The sequence below is a fragment of the Lepisosteus oculatus genome, chromosome 6 (genome assembly GCF_040954835.1).
Source record: "Lepisosteus oculatus isolate fLepOcu1 chromosome 6, fLepOcu1.hap2, whole genome shotgun sequence".
Classification (NCBI taxonomy): domain Eukaryota; kingdom Metazoa; phylum Chordata; class Actinopteri; order Semionotiformes; family Lepisosteidae; genus Lepisosteus; species Lepisosteus oculatus.
The window spans coordinates 9730936-9748971 of record NC_090701.1 but is presented as its reverse complement, the minus strand read 5'-3'; the positions used below and the strand labels follow the sequence as shown (position 1 = coordinate 9748971).

At 37.0% G+C, this 18036-nt stretch overlaps 1 protein-coding gene across 1 annotated transcript in view; it reads right to left on the bottom strand.

Moving 5' to 3' along the window:
- Window positions 1-2188: 2188 nt before the first annotated feature.
- kcnq3 (potassium voltage-gated channel, KQT-like subfamily, member 3) overlaps window positions 2189-18036 on the bottom strand; it is an 86004-nt gene continuing 70156 nt past the window's right edge. The window contains exons 4-15 of the mRNA XM_069190948.1: window positions 16731-16903; window positions 15740-15907; window positions 14965-15075; window positions 14411-14506; window positions 13929-14023; window positions 13054-13080; window positions 8160-8362; window positions 7429-7534; window positions 6756-6887; window positions 5265-5360; window positions 4344-4428; window positions 2189-4039 (exon numbers count right to left, since the gene is read on the bottom strand). Of these exons, the coding sequence (XP_069047049.1) occupies window positions 3320-4039; window positions 4344-4428; window positions 5265-5360; window positions 6756-6887; window positions 7429-7534; window positions 8160-8362; window positions 13054-13080; window positions 13929-14023; window positions 14411-14506; window positions 14965-15075; window positions 15740-15907; window positions 16731-16903 (2012 nt within the window). The 3' untranslated portion in view covers window positions 2189-3319. The remainder of the gene's footprint in view (window positions 4040-4343; window positions 4429-5264; window positions 5361-6755; window positions 6888-7428; window positions 7535-8159; window positions 8363-13053; window positions 13081-13928; window positions 14024-14410; window positions 14507-14964; window positions 15076-15739; window positions 15908-16730; window positions 16904-18036) is intronic.

Genomic DNA, 18036 nt, shown 5'->3' with positions numbered 1-18036 from the left:
AAAAGCCTTTTACTGTACAGGCTAAAAAGCATTTCAAAGGCATCCTTTTTCCAAAACTAAGCCTCTTCTTTTAGCAATCAGTGCTTTATAATTATGAACATGAAATACACAGATTTGCCTTTGTAAATAAAAGAAAAATGAATAAAAGAAAATAATACTCCAGCAATTAAATTAATTTGTACTGTATATTTTATATACAAACAGAGAAGGAGGTTCCAATAATATCCAATAAAGGTATTAAGGTGCTTGGGGAAACATTAGTTTATATTATATAAGTATAGACAGTAAGCATATGTTTGATTAGCAATGCAAACTGATATGTAAAACAACATGCAAATCTGAATCAAAGCCGTTCAAAATGTAAAACAAATGACATCAGTGTAGATTTGTTAGATTCCTCTCACCAGTTTAATGTAACCTAAGAAAACTCTTCTTTCTTCAGCAAAAACATGATTTTATTATTTCAGAAAGTATTTCTGGTACATCTGAGGAAACGTGAAAACCTCCTACATTTAGAACAGTAAATGAAGATTTCAATTTTCAAATATGTTTATTCAAATGTTAGGAATTAAACCACTATTTTTTATTTTAGTTGGTTATGAAACAAGTATTACTGTAGATTATAGGTAAATAACCTTACATCTTTGGATATTTTTATTCTTGGTTTGTTTTGCCTTTTTTAAAAGAAATTATATATTTTAATTCATATTTGTTTTTCAGGTTCAATGTTAAAACTTTGGGGTTATTTGACTAAAATAAATGACAAATTACAAAACAGAAATGGAATGTGAATAACAGACTTCCATGGCTTTATTGAATCTAACAGTTAATGCAGATGCAGTGGAATAAAAAAAAAACTATAAAGTGCAAGGTGATCACTGAAAAGCTTGTTATTACAATTCCCTTTGTGCAAGACAAATTCAGGGAATTCTACTTGACCAGAGCTGGATTTACTGTATGAATTTTCCATTCCTTTTCAGTGCAATTCTATAATTCAACATGATATATACGCTAGATAATAAAAGGTTGTTAGGATATACTAGTTTCTCAAGGTATTAGAAAAATAATTTAAATGTGCCAGGAAATGATTTGGAAAAACAGTCAATGTACTGTAGCTAAAATATGCCATTCTATCTAATCAACTGCATGACGATCAATAAGGAAGCCTGAAAGATGAAGGTGAATATATTTTTCAGACACTGTGCAGAGCGGAAATGATCGCAAAGTAGTTTTCTTGGATACATTTTAAAAAGGTTCACATTTGGAGTATCCTGTTCTACTTTTATAACATGCAGTATGCTTTTTAAAATATATCTATGTAACTGAAAAATAATCAGGAAACAAGTGAAGCTTTCTGTAGGTGCCTGTGCAAACTACTAACATTTCAAGTGATGATAAAAGCCAACAACTTGGAAGTTACGTTTACAACTTGCAACACATTTCTTGATTTAGGATCAACAGGTGAGAGAAAAACTACAATCCACTCCAGAAGTCCTCACGCATAATTCAAGCTTTCCAGATGAAAAAAAATTGAATAGATGATATTGATATTGAAGTGAGACAATACAGTAAGTATTCAAGCAGACATGCTTTGAGGCAAACAGTATTTTATTTTCATTGCAGGGGGCATTGCACATCCTACTGTGTTTTTTGACCCACAATAAGAAAAAAACGAGCATCTTGGTTCATTGTTGCCGAGATTACTGAGCTATTAACACAGCAATACCAGCAATAATGTCATAGGAAACAAGAAACCCAAAGTGCTTCTTTGTTTGTAGCATTTTAGTGAGTCAAAGGGAATGCCGTGCCCCCTTTACTGAAAACATAATGCATAGAGAGGACATTGTAAAAGTGCAGTGAGATCACCTTCAAGCTTTCAATGTTAAAATAAAAAAGAAATGTTAACGCAAGTACATGAAGTATTTTACTTTGACAGCTGAGGAGACACGAATGATGTACTTTTCAAAACCCTGATACCTGATCTTTGAGTCATACTTTTTTATTTTAGCTTACTTAACATATTTAAGGAATCTTATCTACTTTAAAACCCATGGCAATAGTTTTAACAGTGTGACAGGAAGGATCATAATATAATAACATATGATCTTGTATATATAAAAAATGTAGTTGTCAAATGTATTTGTGCATATTTTCTATCCTATCTTGACTCTGTGTTTCTGGTACTCTGTGTTTCTTTTTCCTTTTCAATTGTTTCATCTCATGTTTTTACCTGGCCATTACCATGATCGATTTGGAGGAGGGGTTACTTTTTTCAAAAACCATCTAATCACTTACAGTATGGTAACACTCAAATATTCTAGGTACTTAAATACCTAGACTAAGTGAGTGTTCATGTGTGATCTTAAGCATAGTTGACTTTAATATAAATTATTGGAGACTGATTTGTAACTGATTTGAGACAAATCCAAAGGTACTGTATGAATGGTTTCTAAGGCCTGGAATTAGCTAATGTTTACAATGTCTCTTACAATGTTCCTTTTTTAATAGACAGTACCCCAATATACTTCTACTAGTACAACCCTTTCTTGTGGTGTTGGAGACATTTTTCCAAACTTTTCTTTTTTGTAACGAAACAGTTTTCATGGAAGGTGATACTTACTGTTTTGGATGCACTTGGGAATGCACAGAACACCATTTTTGAAATAACAAACACCACAAAGTTGCAGAAATGTTCACTTCTCCCCCTTTTTTTTGTTTTTTGAAATATTATTTAAAAATTGTGAAAATTCTTTGACTGTTCTTAAAGTACTGGAAGTTGCTATTTTAACAAGTGCATACTGCATCTTAACAAAGTTTAACCAAAGTCATGTAAGCAAGGTTAGGAAGTATATAGGCTGATCCATGGTGCACTGAACAGAAAAAGGCACCAAAACTAAAATACACTTTACACGTTGTCTCTGACCCAAAAGTAAGCATCTAAGCCACATGTACTGTATTATAAAGCTGAAGAAATTTGGTTTAACCCTTTCTCTAAAAGGTGCAGCTCCATGCAAACCATGCACAAAAAATAACAAAAAAGAAACCTTTATTTAAAAAATGTTATGAAATGGTATAGCTTTCATTATTAATGTTACATTTTGTTCTTTTAATTCATTACCTGAACTTTGTAGTGTCTACCACTAAATTTGCATGCATTACATGCAGTGCCGTTTGCTTTGCAGCGATAAAGCTTTGGGTGATTGATTTTAACTTCTCAATGAGGTGAACTGTACAAATTGTGTATACTTTACATATCGTGGTCAGTTCTTTTGTCTTACACCATTTGACCCATGTGCAGCCCTCCCTCACTGACGCCCTGCTAATTGGGGTTACTGGGAGTGGTCCATACTGAATCAGGAAACCCTTCACCCGTGGATGACAAAGGAAGAGGCCCACTAGGTGTGAAAGGATCAGTGTCAGTGTCTGTTTCACCCTCTGCTAGGTACCGCTTCTCCTTCATCCAACTTGAACCTCCTCCACAAGGCCCAAAAGTCAAATCATCTCTGTCTTGAGAGATACTAAAGCCACTGGGAGACCTTTCCAGTTCTTCATGGTTGACGGACAGCAGTGACAGAGGAGTGTCCGTGTCCCTCACCACAGTCCGCCCCTGCCTTGGTGACAAATAATCCATGAATGGGCTTTGGAACTCACCATCAGAGTCCCTCCTGGTGTCCATCAGTGTGCTAATAGGTAAAACACTGGGTCTCTCCATGTAGGAAGGGACAGTTGATGGAGGTAGCATAATGCATCCAGGCCTATCTGCGGGGAACCCAGTGTCACTTGGCTCCTTCTGAAAGAAGCCATAAGGCATCACCTTGCTCACTGGGATCTGAAAGGACATGTGAGGACAGGTTTCCGCATAGTTGAAGAACACCCTCCTGATCTCTGTGTAGCGGCTGTCCTCTTTTTCTGCAGTGTGGCTCTGGGGAATGCAAGAATCTACTGCCACTTCGTTTGTTACGGGGTCTACTTGCATGTGGTCCATGCGCTGGATGTGCATGTCAACCAGGAAGTCAAGCTTCTTCTCCATGTGCTCCACCTGGAAAAGAAGAACGGTGTACATTTCTTAGACTGTAAACACTACATGGAGGAGTATTAATAAGAATGGAAAAGATTTCAAGGCAGTTTAGATCTTCTATTTTCTGTTCCAAATGAGCTCTGAAAACCTTAAGTTAAGCCTAAGAGTGAATTGTCTCAAATAGTTCAGATATTGAAAAGACTTTGAATCATCTGAATAACCATATTACTAGCTTATTAGTGGTTGAGTACCTTTAGCTCTTGTTGGAAAGGAAACAAGAAGATGCTCCGCGATCACAATTGAAAAATCCTGCTTCATAAATTACCTGTTTTTCAACTTTCACAAATCTTCCCATCATGCTTTGGTCTTCTGCCTCTGGTCCTGATGCTTTGGCTATGTAGGGATCGTGTCTGTGAAAAAGAAAAGTAAAATGCATCTACTCTTCCAGTTACAGGGCTAATTAGTGTTGTATTGTAGGCATTTCTGTATATCTGCAACAAAAACATCAGCAATGGAGAAACTCTAGCTTGTTTGAAAAATAATCACACCACATAAAAGCGGTTAAACTCTCAAGCAATCTAAAATGAGAGGTGGTATACATTTTTGTCCTTTTTCAATTTTACATTACAATTTAGAAATTCTTTATTAAATCTCCCCGTGATGTGCATTGCATAACACTGTTACGTGCCTGACTACATTTCAAGTAGGTAGCTGTGTCAGCATGTGTAGGCTGCCAAGAAACAAGTAAAGGTTTATTCCATGCTGAAAAGAAAAGAAGGCTCCACAGCCGAAACATTGTGTTTCTTTTCTTTTCAACATGGAATAAACCTTTACTTGTTCCTTGACTATATTTCAAACTTACAGGACAAATAAAGCTCCATTTCCATTATTCATAAATGAACAGGAACATAAACTACCTTGTCAAGCTGGTAAAAAAGCAGCCATGAACAGAATTAATCCTTATTTGATTTGTATAAAAATTATTTAGTTTATGAAAAGAAGAGCAATAAAAAGGCAGTGTCTTTTGGACCAAGACAATGCAATATTGGGAGCACATAAGACTTGAAAAATGCACTTCACACAATTTATCTACAAATACAAATAACCACACAAGAGATTTTCACAGACTTTTATATTACACTTGAAGACATCTATCACACCAATATAATGACTTTTTTCTAAAAGTTTTGAAGAACACAAGAGTATAAAAAATAAAAAGGGGGTTTCCAACAAAACAGAGACAAACCTAGGAGATTGCTGGGAAGGGTAGGAAAAGGGTCCTTTCTGGGCCTTCTTATGTTTTGGGGTTGAAGGGGGTCCAGGGGCCAGGATCATATCTATTCTGGAAGGGTAAATAAAAGCAAGAAACAGTGATGTCATTGACAGGCTTTTGGTTCCCATACTAAAGGAACAGTTTGTTTTCACGCGTCACGTTTCCTTCAACACTGTGGTTCTCATAACCAAACTGACTACTTCCAATCTGCCTGTTCTTATTTATGTAAGCCAAAGAATTCTTGTAATCGTAGAAGAGCACTCGATTTACATAGTCTACAATCCTGAAGTCTGGGGAAACTAAGAGAATTTCATACCTTCTCTCAAGGTGAAATATAACTCGGTTTAGCCCTATAAAGGAGTTCCTGTATTATTTTTTACATGCTGCTTCATTTTTTGAAGACTGTATGACATTCCCATCTTCTGCATATGCTCACCCACACATTTAAGCTTGGATCACATTGATTCCAAATAAAATTCCCTTTAGGCAAAACCATAAGATCACAAGAATTATATTCCAAAAGTTTTAAGAATAATAGACTGCATGCCGCATTTCACAATCTGCATTTAAAGGTGTCCAATACCAAATTTAAGATGCATTTTTAACGGAATAAAAAGTATTTCAATCATATAAGGACTGCATAAACATCTACATCCTGCAGAGTAAACCTCTGGAGTAGACCTCTGAAGATTTGATCTCATACTATTCAGACTAAAACTTAAATAATGCTGGTGGTCTCATCTTTCTGCAACACACAGTTCTATGTTGGCACACCCATAAACATCCTTGTAGCATGAGAAAGAGGTGGCAGGTAAATAGACTGTATCAGCCCCTTGGGGCAGACAGTTTAGCATTTTACAACAGATTCCATTCTCCATGTAGGCTTGTCCTCACCCTTTCAGGAGTATTAATGCAGAGTTTTGCCAGATTAACATCGAACCTCAGCAATGATAGAAATAAGTATCCAACAGCCTTGAACTGTGCATTGTGTTCACTATTTCAAGAAGAAAACTGGTGTATATCGCACTGGTTCACATCTGCAGAGGGCAAATGAGATGGGGTTGTTAAAATATGGCAGAGCTGTTTGTAACTACAGAAATAAACCATTCCACTATTATCAAAAAGCCACCTATTGCTGGTAAGGGTTGAGGCAACCCAGAGTCTATCCTGGTTGTACTGTGTATGGTGCATTTAGGGGCTACACCAGGGATAGGATGTCACTTCATCACAGAAGGCACACACAAGCACAGGGTGACAATTTAGACACAGCGAATAACATAGCTAGAAAGGATTGAAAGGGAGGAGTAAACCGGAGCACACTGGTGAAAACCCACACAAAGAGGGAGAACATGCAGATTCTCCACAGTCACCAGGGATGCTTATAAAGTCTGTATTCCAGTCTGGAATAGAACACAGGATCCAAGAGCTGTGATGCAGCAATAAAAAGGCAAAAGAGAGCCTTACCTTGTCTGGAGGTATTTGATTCTAGACAGCATGTCAAGGTGCCCAGCTGAGTACTGCTCTATCACATCCTTCACATCATAAGGCCTCAGAGTCTCCTTGAATCGCTTTTTGTTCAGAAGAAATTTCAAAATTCTGTTGCAAAGCAATCAGGAGTTGTTAAAACACTGCCATTAAAAAAAACACTTAGAGCAAGTCCTTTTTTGAAGGAGTAAGAAAATCTATAAAATGTACCTTAACATGTCAAAGCAAGTGTTAAAAAGAGTACATTTAAATTATGAACTAGAATTAGAAGAAGTTCAGTGGCCTTGGAAAGGAAAACTCTCAAATCCTTGCTTTTGGCGGTAATAAACAATGTCACTTTTAAAACTAAACCCTTCGTTAGCTTAGGGAGAACTGACGTGTCTTATGAAGGAAACAGTATGTCTTTCAAAAAGAAAGGGTGCTTCCAAAAAATCCCTGATCTTATGTTATGGAAAAAAAGGTGCTGTTTTGAATGTGGAAAGAAACATCTTGAACACAAAAGCATTGTAACATTTAAACAAGTACCAATTTATGCAGATAGGTACTTAATGGCTGAATGCCTAAAAAAGCTTTAAAAAAAAGACAGCAGCATCTTTATGAAACATTTCAAATATTGTTTTTTTTTAATAACAATCAGTGGTCATTTTCTTACCTCACAGCCCTGATAACGGTCTTTAGAGTAGGTATCATCTCTTCCAGTATTAGGTCACTTGGAAAGCCCCTGTCCTCACATGCAGGATCAGGCAAAGCTGCAGCATCTGAGAAAAGTTTTTAATGGTGATGAAATGCACGGGTGTCTGCTTTTCCTAAGGTCAACTGAGTTGCAGTTTTGGCAATTTTCTTTTTCTTTGCAAGGTTAAAGCAGATGCCACCAAGAAAAATCCTGAAACCTAGAAGCTAGGAATATACATGATTTCTAGAGCCAATATCAAAATTGAACTGCTTCTATTTCCCCCTTTTGGTACAGTATAGACAGTGAGGAGTTTGAACTGAACTATCCAACTGCGGCAGATGTAAATACACAGATTTGAGTGATAAAGAACATGAAAAAGTTACACAGTATCCATGATCCACACATTGCCAGTCACTAGTTACCATCGGGAGTAGGTTTGGGATTAATTGGCCAGGACACCTTCACACCCTAGTGGAATAGGAATGCCTGCAACGTCCAAGGCCCCTGCATGTTTGTGGTGGTGCCATGAGGGATGGGCCTGTTCCCACACCAGTACTGAACCGTCTGGATATTGCAGAGGACCAGCTTGTCAAAAGATGGGTAGGTGCATCAGAGGAGTCCTATTCAACGTGTGGGTAAATTTGTTGCTGCACTGAGGAATCGCTGGCTACTACAGACAGATTGGAAATGCAATGTGTTACGTTACATACCTTCTGAGCTCTGTCGAAAGGCGTATGCTTTCATGCGGAAGGCAGTGCGGAATCTCTCTCTATTACTGAAGCCCCCTGGCTTAGGTTCCTTGGATGGGCTCTCTTCAATGGTGTCTGTGCTCATTGGCATAAACAACTTGCCCTTAATGGCTGAAGCTCTTGGATTAGACTGACGGACACGCTCCAAAAGGCTTAACTTTTGGCTGCTGAAAGAGAAATGTTTTGACTTAAAAATAGCTGAGCTGACCCATTTTTTCTAGCCATTCATGGTTAAAAAATATGTGCCAACTGGATTTTTTCAGAAGATACCCATTTTAACACAATAAACTGCGTCCTGGACTTATTTTCTTAATAAAAACAAAAGCTCCAGAGCTTGAATGCAAGGCAGAGTTAGATTTTTCCTTAATTTTTCCTTATTTTTTACAAACCTGAAGGTTTTCTTATTTGGGGAAAAAAAAGTCTGTATTCTACACTATGTAGTTTAATACTGTTATACTGTTCTGAAAGTCACATACTGCAACAACACGGTCAATTCAAATTTTTCCTTCTATTCATCTGCAGTACGTATAAATAGTGCTTGGCTGTCCACAGCTCTACATGCTCTTTTTTAGTACTTAGCATTTCAATCCTGTAAGAAACAGAAGTCTTGTGTGCTCAGTATTGCAATTTGCAATCTGCAATTTCCCTCACGGGATCAATAAAGTATCTATCTATTGTTAAGACTTTATATTTGTCATCTCCAGGCCTGGAGTGGACTCACTCTTGGTTCTTCTTCAACGAGTAACCTCAAACTCAGTTTACTCCCCTCTTTTGGCCATTAACAGTTCCGGTGCTGGCCCTCGACTCCTGATTCTCTGCTCACGTACACTTTTTTACTTTCCTGTAGTGATAGCAGCATTACAGTTTTGTCATACTGTACATGATGATGCACCACATACTGTACACTCCTCTAGTGCTTGCCTCATTACAACAAACACAACTGATCAACATACAAAGGACAAAAAATAATACATTTTAAAGGCTCTGGAATTTCTAGCTTGGTCTATGTGAAGAAAAAATACCATCACAACTAGAGATTTAGAGTCCTTGGCATTTTGGGGGAATGAATGTGACGGGACTGTGTATCAGGGAAGAAGCTGATAAACTAGTTATAGTTTAAAAAAGTATAATCATGCATAACTAAGGTATAGTCATGCAGAATCTGCTTCCAGTTGTGCTTTAAAAATCTGTATAGTTGTAAGTAGGAAAAGCAGTCTGAAGTAAAAATGTTATCATCAAAAAAATGCATTTAGCTGTAGCTGTTTGGCTCTACAGCTTTCAGTCCAAGCAGTAGTTGAACCCAACTATTTGCAGTTGACAGAGCCCCAAAAATTGGTAAAGGAGTATCTATTAAAGGGATAAATATGACAGACGTGAATGAGATTTTTCATCTTCAATCCCATAGACCAAGAAAGTATTGGGGCAATGACACTCAAGATGCGCAAACAGATATGGTTTGAGGATTTTGAAGAACCAGGCCTTAAACGGAAGGTGAATCCGAGGGGAACATCCTTCCCCTTGTTAAAAGAATCTTGTGGTCCTCCTTACATGAGTTCCCTTCTTACAACTTTAATCAAGATACCGTTTCCATTGACCATTCACTACCACCCAACCCCCCCTGGGACCACAACTTCACAGAGGTCCCTCCCCACTGGACCATCATGAGTGACTGAAAGGAACATGTTAAAAGGTCATTGTTATATTATTGTTCCCAAGGAAATTCTTTACTTTGGAAGTATACTGTGGTGAGACAGACCAAGGAGACGATGCCGTCTACTTCACAGGGGTATTAGGATTCATTGCTGCACTGTAACTAGATTCTACAATCATGTGGAAGTACAGATTAAAAGGCCTATCGGAAAGTGCCTTTCTTTATTCCAGGATGACTGATGACATTTGGCTTCATGAAAAGCTTTAGTAAAATTAAACCCTGTAACTAGAAAAACATTCTTCAAAGCTTGCTCCCACCATGAACAGACAATATGGGATTTTTTTCTGTCCCAGGTAAGCCATGAAAAGAAGTTAATAAGGTGCTGAAAGTCAAAATAACAGGACGAATTTCAGCATAAAAGAAAAACAAGAGTGCTTTCATTGTACAAGAATGTAAAAATTGGATAATGCTGTTATGTGGACTCAAATAGAATACAGGGAATATAGCCATTTAAGTGTCAAAAGAGCTGGCCCTTCATCAAAGTCAGCAGAACCACAACTGAAAAACTTCTGGTTATCACAGTGTAATTTCTTCTACTTTTTAACCAGAGCGAATCGGATAGCAGGCATTGTCTTCAAAGAACTGTAAAATCTTTGATGGAAAAAATGCAAAAACCTGCCTTAAAAATAATGTTTTTACTGCATGGTATTGTTTCCTTTGTTGATGTTTTTTAAATAATCTTGCATCTTTCAGAAGAACATCCATGGTATGAAAATAAGTAAATGTAAAACATATTGTATAAACTATTTCATTTTTTTGCCTACTACTGTATATAATATATATTCATTTGAACTCATTTAGAATGAGGAATCATTGTTGATTGTGTCAACAGCCATTGTGGAGGTACTATAATTTACTCCAGGAAGGCAATCACACTAGAGCAGTGCCAATCTAATGAATGGAGAATTCAAAAATTACAATGGAGACTGGGGCATGGTGTTTCAAAAACTAACTTGTACAGAATTCTGCAGCAAAGTGAAAAATTGGTAAGAAAAACAGCTGAAAGGCTGCCTTTGAGAGGGAAAAAAATTCAGATGTTTCTAAGGTTTCCCATTCTGATATGTGAGAAGAAGTGATCCTATGGGTAAGGTAAAAAATGTGCCTTTAGGTTAAGAATCCTAGATAAACCCACTGCATGGGGAAACAAACTTAAACATAGTCTAAGTTTACTTAAAACTGAGATGGAGAGGTGATGTTTCTAATAGAATTGTTAAGGCAGTTCCAGATTTGAACAGATGTTATGGACAAAAGGCTTTCTGAGATTAAGTCAATGCAACATCATAAACTGAGTTGAGGGTAAAGCTGTTGCAGATTACATAGTGAGAGAATAAAACATGACAATTAAACAAAGCAAAACAATTTCAGGTTATCTGTCAAAAATACTGAAAGCATGCTAACCACACATTTCAGCATCCATTATACAAAATACTATAACTTCATTTAGCCAACTTTTCTGCCACCTGCCGAAGTCCACTACCATGGCTTCTGTCTTTAGCATAGTGTCATGAACAAAGAAAACTTGCTTATAAAATTTTACATGTATTGTACATACTGTCTAACCGTCTTACCATTGTGCGTATGTGTAAAAGGAGACATCTGACCAGTTTTCAGGCACCAAAGAGAATTCAATATTTATTTACAATAATATTTGTGAGATCTGGAAGACTAACAATATGCAAATAATAATCAATATTTTAATCTCATCGATTTGATCTCAGCACTCATGTCCTTAATTTGCTAAAAACAGACAGTAATGAAATTCAGATGAAAGGTTAAAGTTCTATATGGAACAATAAATTAAAAAAAAAACCTTATCAGACACTGCTTAATTACTATGCAGTAATTACTTTTCAAATCAATCTTGTTTCAATGGACTGATTCATTGAGAGTTTAAGAACTGCATATCAGGCATCCATAATTGGCTGAAGACTAATTGGATTACAAATATGACACTTCAGAAATGAGATTAATAAAACATTTTTTAAAATGGACCCTTTTAATTTTTTCATTTGAAATAAAAAGCTCAGTTATTTTAACGCATTAATGTGTGAGGATAATAAAGTGTAAAGTGTAATGGCATTTGTATTACTTGGTTATTCATAATGAGACTGAAAATGATCTATCTCAGTGTTTTTCACCAGTGGTCCACAGGTTTGTCATAGTATGTCCCTGGTGATGGAGTATAAAATGACTCGTTAAACTGGCATACAGTACCTTTCTGCTATATTTTCAAAATTGATCTACAGCTTCAAGGGTTACTAATAACTATATTTAGTGCAAATGATAAAGTTCAGGGTTTTATCACAAAGCTTACTTGTGAAAACAGCTTACTTAATTTGACTCATCTTTTGGATCTACAAATACCGTATCTGCACTTAATTGGCAAACAAGACTTTCCAGAGTGTTCTAAAGCAGAACATTTGCTAGCAAAATTCTAAGACACTTCTAGCTGACTTCTGGATTCAAAAAAAAAATATCCAGAGTTATCAAAAATTGTACTAAAAATGTTGAAGCCTCTTCGTATTCGTGGGAATCAGAAATGTTATCCTTAGTAGCAATGAAGAGTAGAGTGCTCAACTGCATATAACATTGTAAATGTGACTGGAGCTAAGAAAAAACACAAAACTAAATATAACTAACTATATTCTAAACTGGTCCTCCGTCCCGCCCACAGCTGAACCAGTGCTGTTCTGTGGTCCATGGTCAGTAAAGAAATGATTAAGGTGGGGCGTGGGTGACAAAAGGTTGAGAACCACTGATCCATCTGGTTACACAGTTTGATAATGGTGTGGTTATTTTCTAAGACAGCATGTTTCAGAGATATACTGGGCATATAGGTTTCATACAAAGCTGCCACTGCATGAGAACGGAAGGAGGGCCATCTTTCTCATATCAATGCAAGTACTCTTCTGTGGAAACTGACACTGGAAGTGTGAACACCACCTTAGGTCAAGTGACGTTATTAAGGTTCTTGTTGTTTCCCTCAATTTCTGCAATTTAAAAAAAATAATAATATCTTTTCTTACTTTTAAAAATTTAATAATTTCAGAAGTAGGATTTCCCTATTTTTCCTTAAGGTCATTCACAAGCTTTTGTTTCCTAGAGATTTTCTTTCGGAAAAACAAATTGAAATGATTGACTTACCTGGCCACTCCTTCCATCTGGTCCTTTCTTTAGAAATGAGAGAAAAAAAAACTTTTAAACAACAACCTCCCAATGTATGAAATACAGATGATTAAAATAAAGCACTTTTTGTCTGGAAATAGATGTATGTTTCACAATGCCAAACATTTAATTTGATCACCGAGTGACAAAGATATATTCAAAGATTATTAATATATTTAGTGTAACAATTCACTTTATGCATTACGACAAAGAAAAAAATAATGTAAGGACAGCATCTACTGCATATGATTTCTAAATTTAGACAACTACTGTAACTACACTGAAGTACAGTTCACAACTATTTTTTTGCCAAGCAAAAGAAATCAAGTGTTGACAATAAAATGTTTCTCAGAAGCTACAGTATTCAATCGTTCTTGAAAAAGTAATAAACTGAACACATTGTATTTTTCTGGTAAATCAAGGAAAATTAGAATTTTAAATGTGCTTGTTTAACTGTATGTAGCTAGAAATGTTAGGTGTGATGCTTATACTGTACTATACCATCCTTTGTGCTATACATATGTACTGTATAAGATTAAGATGATAAAACTCTTAATGTGTAAACACACATGACCAATGTGGAAAACAAGCTAAGAAAGAAAAAAGGAGACATAACATGCTTGCTCCTATGTTACCTTGAAGAGTTAGTTTTCCTTTTGAAGCTGGTATCCAGGTTTCTATGGAAACCGAATTCTTAGCTGCAGCATAATTAGATCATGCAAACTAAATATCAAAAGAAATAAACACAAATGGTAAAGGAAAATCAAAAAAAGCACACGAAACAAAACAATACACTAATTATACGGAAGACACAAAAATAGAAATTTGAAAGTTGTGCATGCAGTTCTACATGCCTGAAACAAGGCAGGGATATGATGGATTCATAAAATCTCCATGTGGCAATCAGATCACTCCTGACTGGGTTGGTGGCATAGTATCGCCATGCTGACTACAGAGAAGAAGGTAAAAACAACATGTTTTCATTCAACTGTTACCATTACAAAACTGCATTATTATTACTGTACAGTATATTACATAGATTTTTTCATAGCAGTTTCAAATTCTGCCTATCAGCACAGAGTGAGGCTATACAGTATTTAAGATAACAACAGCATTATCTGTGAACAAGAGACTTGTCTTTTCTGAACTTTATTCATCAGCCATCAATGAAAAGTGCCTGTTCTAGTAATATTAAGTCACGCAATGTAATGAGCCCAGACAGACACAGTCCAGTTCATTCTTAGTTACAGTATACAGAGAATGTTTTTGATTAGCAAGTAGATTTCTACTGTCTGTAGAGTATGAACACGTTCAAAATTACAACATCATTTCTTACCTGTATCAGGCCGGCGGCAGGGTGTCTTCGCTTCTCAAAGTGCTTCTGTCTGTGTTGCTCCTGGACTTTCAAAGCCAACCCTGAGCCCAGAATTCCCTTCAAAAAGTGTTAAAATCAAGGCTTAACTTATTTGTTGCCAGCTGCACTTTTCAAACATACTGTACCAGCAGTCTTACTTACTTGACATTCTATACAGGTATGTGTCCTACAGGAAAGTTAAAACTCCTCAGAGGAGCAATGCGTCTCTTGCTAACAACAACAGGTGTTGAGAAAGTCTCCCGGTTACACAGCGAGCACACCCTGGTCAGCACTTGCATACCCAACCCCAGTGGTGCTCAGCCGACTGCGTACTGTGTAGTCATAGAATCCCCAGTCACAGTCAGCTAATAACTGCAATGCTTGAAATAGAAATATCTATTGTGTCTGACATAAGTCTAAACCAAACATCTGACATGGTGAGACTAACACCAGTATTTTAAATTCTTGGGGGCACTCCTGAAGAACTACTGTACCTCTGTTCAGGGCCAAATGCAAACCAGAAAGATTCCACTTACCGCTGGCAATGCGAAGAATGAGACTCCAATGAGTGCAAATGTTCCAGCCAGCAGTCGGCCAGCCCATGTCTTAGGTGTTTTGTCCCCATACCCTATAGTAGTTAATGTTATCTACAGAAAGAAGAGTGGCGTGCTCAGTACTTTCACAATCATACAGTATATTTGTCATAAATGTTTCACAAACTCAAATGAAATGTCTGATTAATTAACACAGGATTATACAAAAGTTAGGGTTTTTACTCATCTGAACCTTGTTTTAAAAATTTCCCCCATTCAAGTTCTCATATTTTGATGCGTTTCATCAGGCACTGTTAATTCATTATGAAGAAGCAATCAAAGGCTTCCATGTGTTGTACCACAAACTTTAGCACAATTAGAGAGCTAGAAATCCATCAGTTTATTATTCTTTCTACTGGAAGTAATGAATGCACATTGTGTTTGTACATTTTTTTTCTGCATTTTTATATCTATCTGCATAATATATATTGCAGAATTTGCTGCGGATTGCAGCTTAGCATTTAGTGAGCAGCTGTAAGGAGAAAACTGAGATGTCAAAGTTGCTGACTATACCAGCTGCCAACTCCACAGTAGCTATTTATGTCATTCTCTGGCTTTGGCACAGGGATATTACAATATTCCAGATCTTCTCGTGCTCCAACTGATAGTTTCAAGCAAAAGTGTAGCTATGCAGTGGGAAAAGGAGAGAGCCTCATAGAAGTTCTTTGTTTGTTTGTATCAGAGATAAAAAGTGTATGAGAGAAAACCACTGGCTTACCAAACCCCACCACAAGGCGTCCGCATATGTATCGAAGTCCTGGGACGGAGGCTGAGTGGTGGGTCCATCTGTCACCTCCACAGTGATGTCATCTTTTTCCACCAGGTATACCAGGAATGATGCAAGGATGAGGGAAAGGAATCCTATGTACCAGGCAGTGATGAGCTCCTACAATTGATTTTATGAAGCAGTTTATTATTTAACAGTTTATTAAGCAATTAAAATTAAATGGATATGTTCAGTGGAGATGATAAACTTTGAAAGCAAAGGCCTATGTTTAATACAGCAACGAACACGCACTGCACCTACTGTAGCAAATAGAGAAGGATTTTGATAGCCTTTAATCCATGACCAGTCTCAAGCCAGCAGTTTAAAACCATGTCTCTTCTCAAATTGCTCACCAACCAAATCACTCAATATAAATAAATATTTTTCTTCAATCCAGAAACGGACTTGAACTAAGGTCTGCAGGAAAGTACACATTATTTCTGCTAACTGATTCATACAATGCTATGGATTGAGACATTTTTCAAGCAACAATGCTATCTTACAGTAGAACACATTTGTATGCAGTTCCAACACCTTGCCATAGACTCTGGCCTTTTATCAATCTCAACGAAGCTGCAATAAGTGTTTTGGTTCATGTCCTTGGATTTACCAGGGTGATAAAAGTCCAAGATTAGCTGTCTATCCTTGTGATGAAGATGTTCCTTAATTTCAACATCCTGTCTGCCTGCTGCATCTGTCTGAGCAGTTCCCAATGCCCCCTTAAAAGGAAACCCATTCTTGCAGTGACATGATTTAATCACACAGTCTCAGCTGAAATGATCAAACTGCTGTTAGTTTAACGATAATATTTTCAGAGAACAAAATGTAATGTCAAAGCAATGGCAGCCTTGGCTCGATTTTATGTCTGCCGATTTAAGCTACAGCCATTCTGCTTTTGTCTGCCATGTCTTTTTGTGTACAGAAGTGTCTGGACCTGCCTTACCTTGCTGTGCGCATAAATGGCTGAACCTAAAAGCTTCCATGTTCCCCCTCGCCTGTCCATTCGCAGCATTCGGAGAATCTGCAGGAAACGCAAGCTCCTCAGCGACGTGGCCAAGACATTCCCCTGATTCCGAACTGCCACCACTGGCACAGAGGCGATCAGCACAAAGATATCTAAACACAACACAGCAGCACAAAGACATAGGAACTAGGTATCTCCTTTTTGTATTGTGTGAGACAGAAAAGGTGTAACTGATGGCAACAATAATAGCAGTGAAGATCCTGCTTGCTAGATGTCAGATTAGATATGGGATTTAATCACTTAGGTCATTTCTGGGTTATTCCTGCCAAGCTGTGATCTTAAAAAACAGACCTGAAGCAAAGGAAATTCAGACATAAACTACCCCAAACTCCAGGTCAAAATGGAATAACCATAAGCACAGAAATATATTCACAATGCTAAGCTTACAGTCTCTAAAATCAGTTTTCTTACTATACTGTCCTAACCAAAAGTCGTCATACACTGGTATTGATATTGACCTGAATGCCCAATGTAAAGTCTTTGGAGACACTAAAATAATCCATGGACAAACACCAGCCTAAGGTTGAAAGCAATCCAGAGGGCTGCAATGTTCCATATTTGTAAATTTATAAATTTAAGCGCCCTTCATTCTTGATTACTAAATACAGTAACCTTTAGCCAGGGCAGGGGTCAGTTGCGGAATGTGAATTTGCTTTATGAACACATCTTCTGAATGTTAATAAAAGAGGATGTATCATTAAGTGTTGGATTCACAGGGAGGGTGACTGCACAGTGACAGATGCTGCAATCTATAAGCAGCTCAAGGTGAAGTTCCTCATTCATGTCTTTGAGGAGGTAAATTAGCTGGTGAACCGTAAACCATCATACAAGTACTCAAGATATCTTATCGTTGAGATACTGAATGTGAAATTAGCCACAAAAGAATTACCTACACTAGGAGATTAAAATGAGTATTCTCTTTGATGTCTCACATACCCTTCATTTAGTACCTTTTACTGTAATTTAATCCCTGAATTCCTAGGATTTCACTGTGTGGTGTAAGGAGTCAAGTGTGATCCAATGTATCTTGTGTATCATGTAAAAATAGATCCATTAATATGTATATATTTTTAAAGGGTCTTGGCAATCTAGGGACCTTGAGTAGATACTTAAAATGCTTTTGTTTTTGTATTTCTCTATGGTAAGCTTCATCAAATGTCTGAGTTAAAATTACTTGCTTTCTTTTTTAATAGTCTTCCTACTCTAAAACAGTGTCCCTACCTTC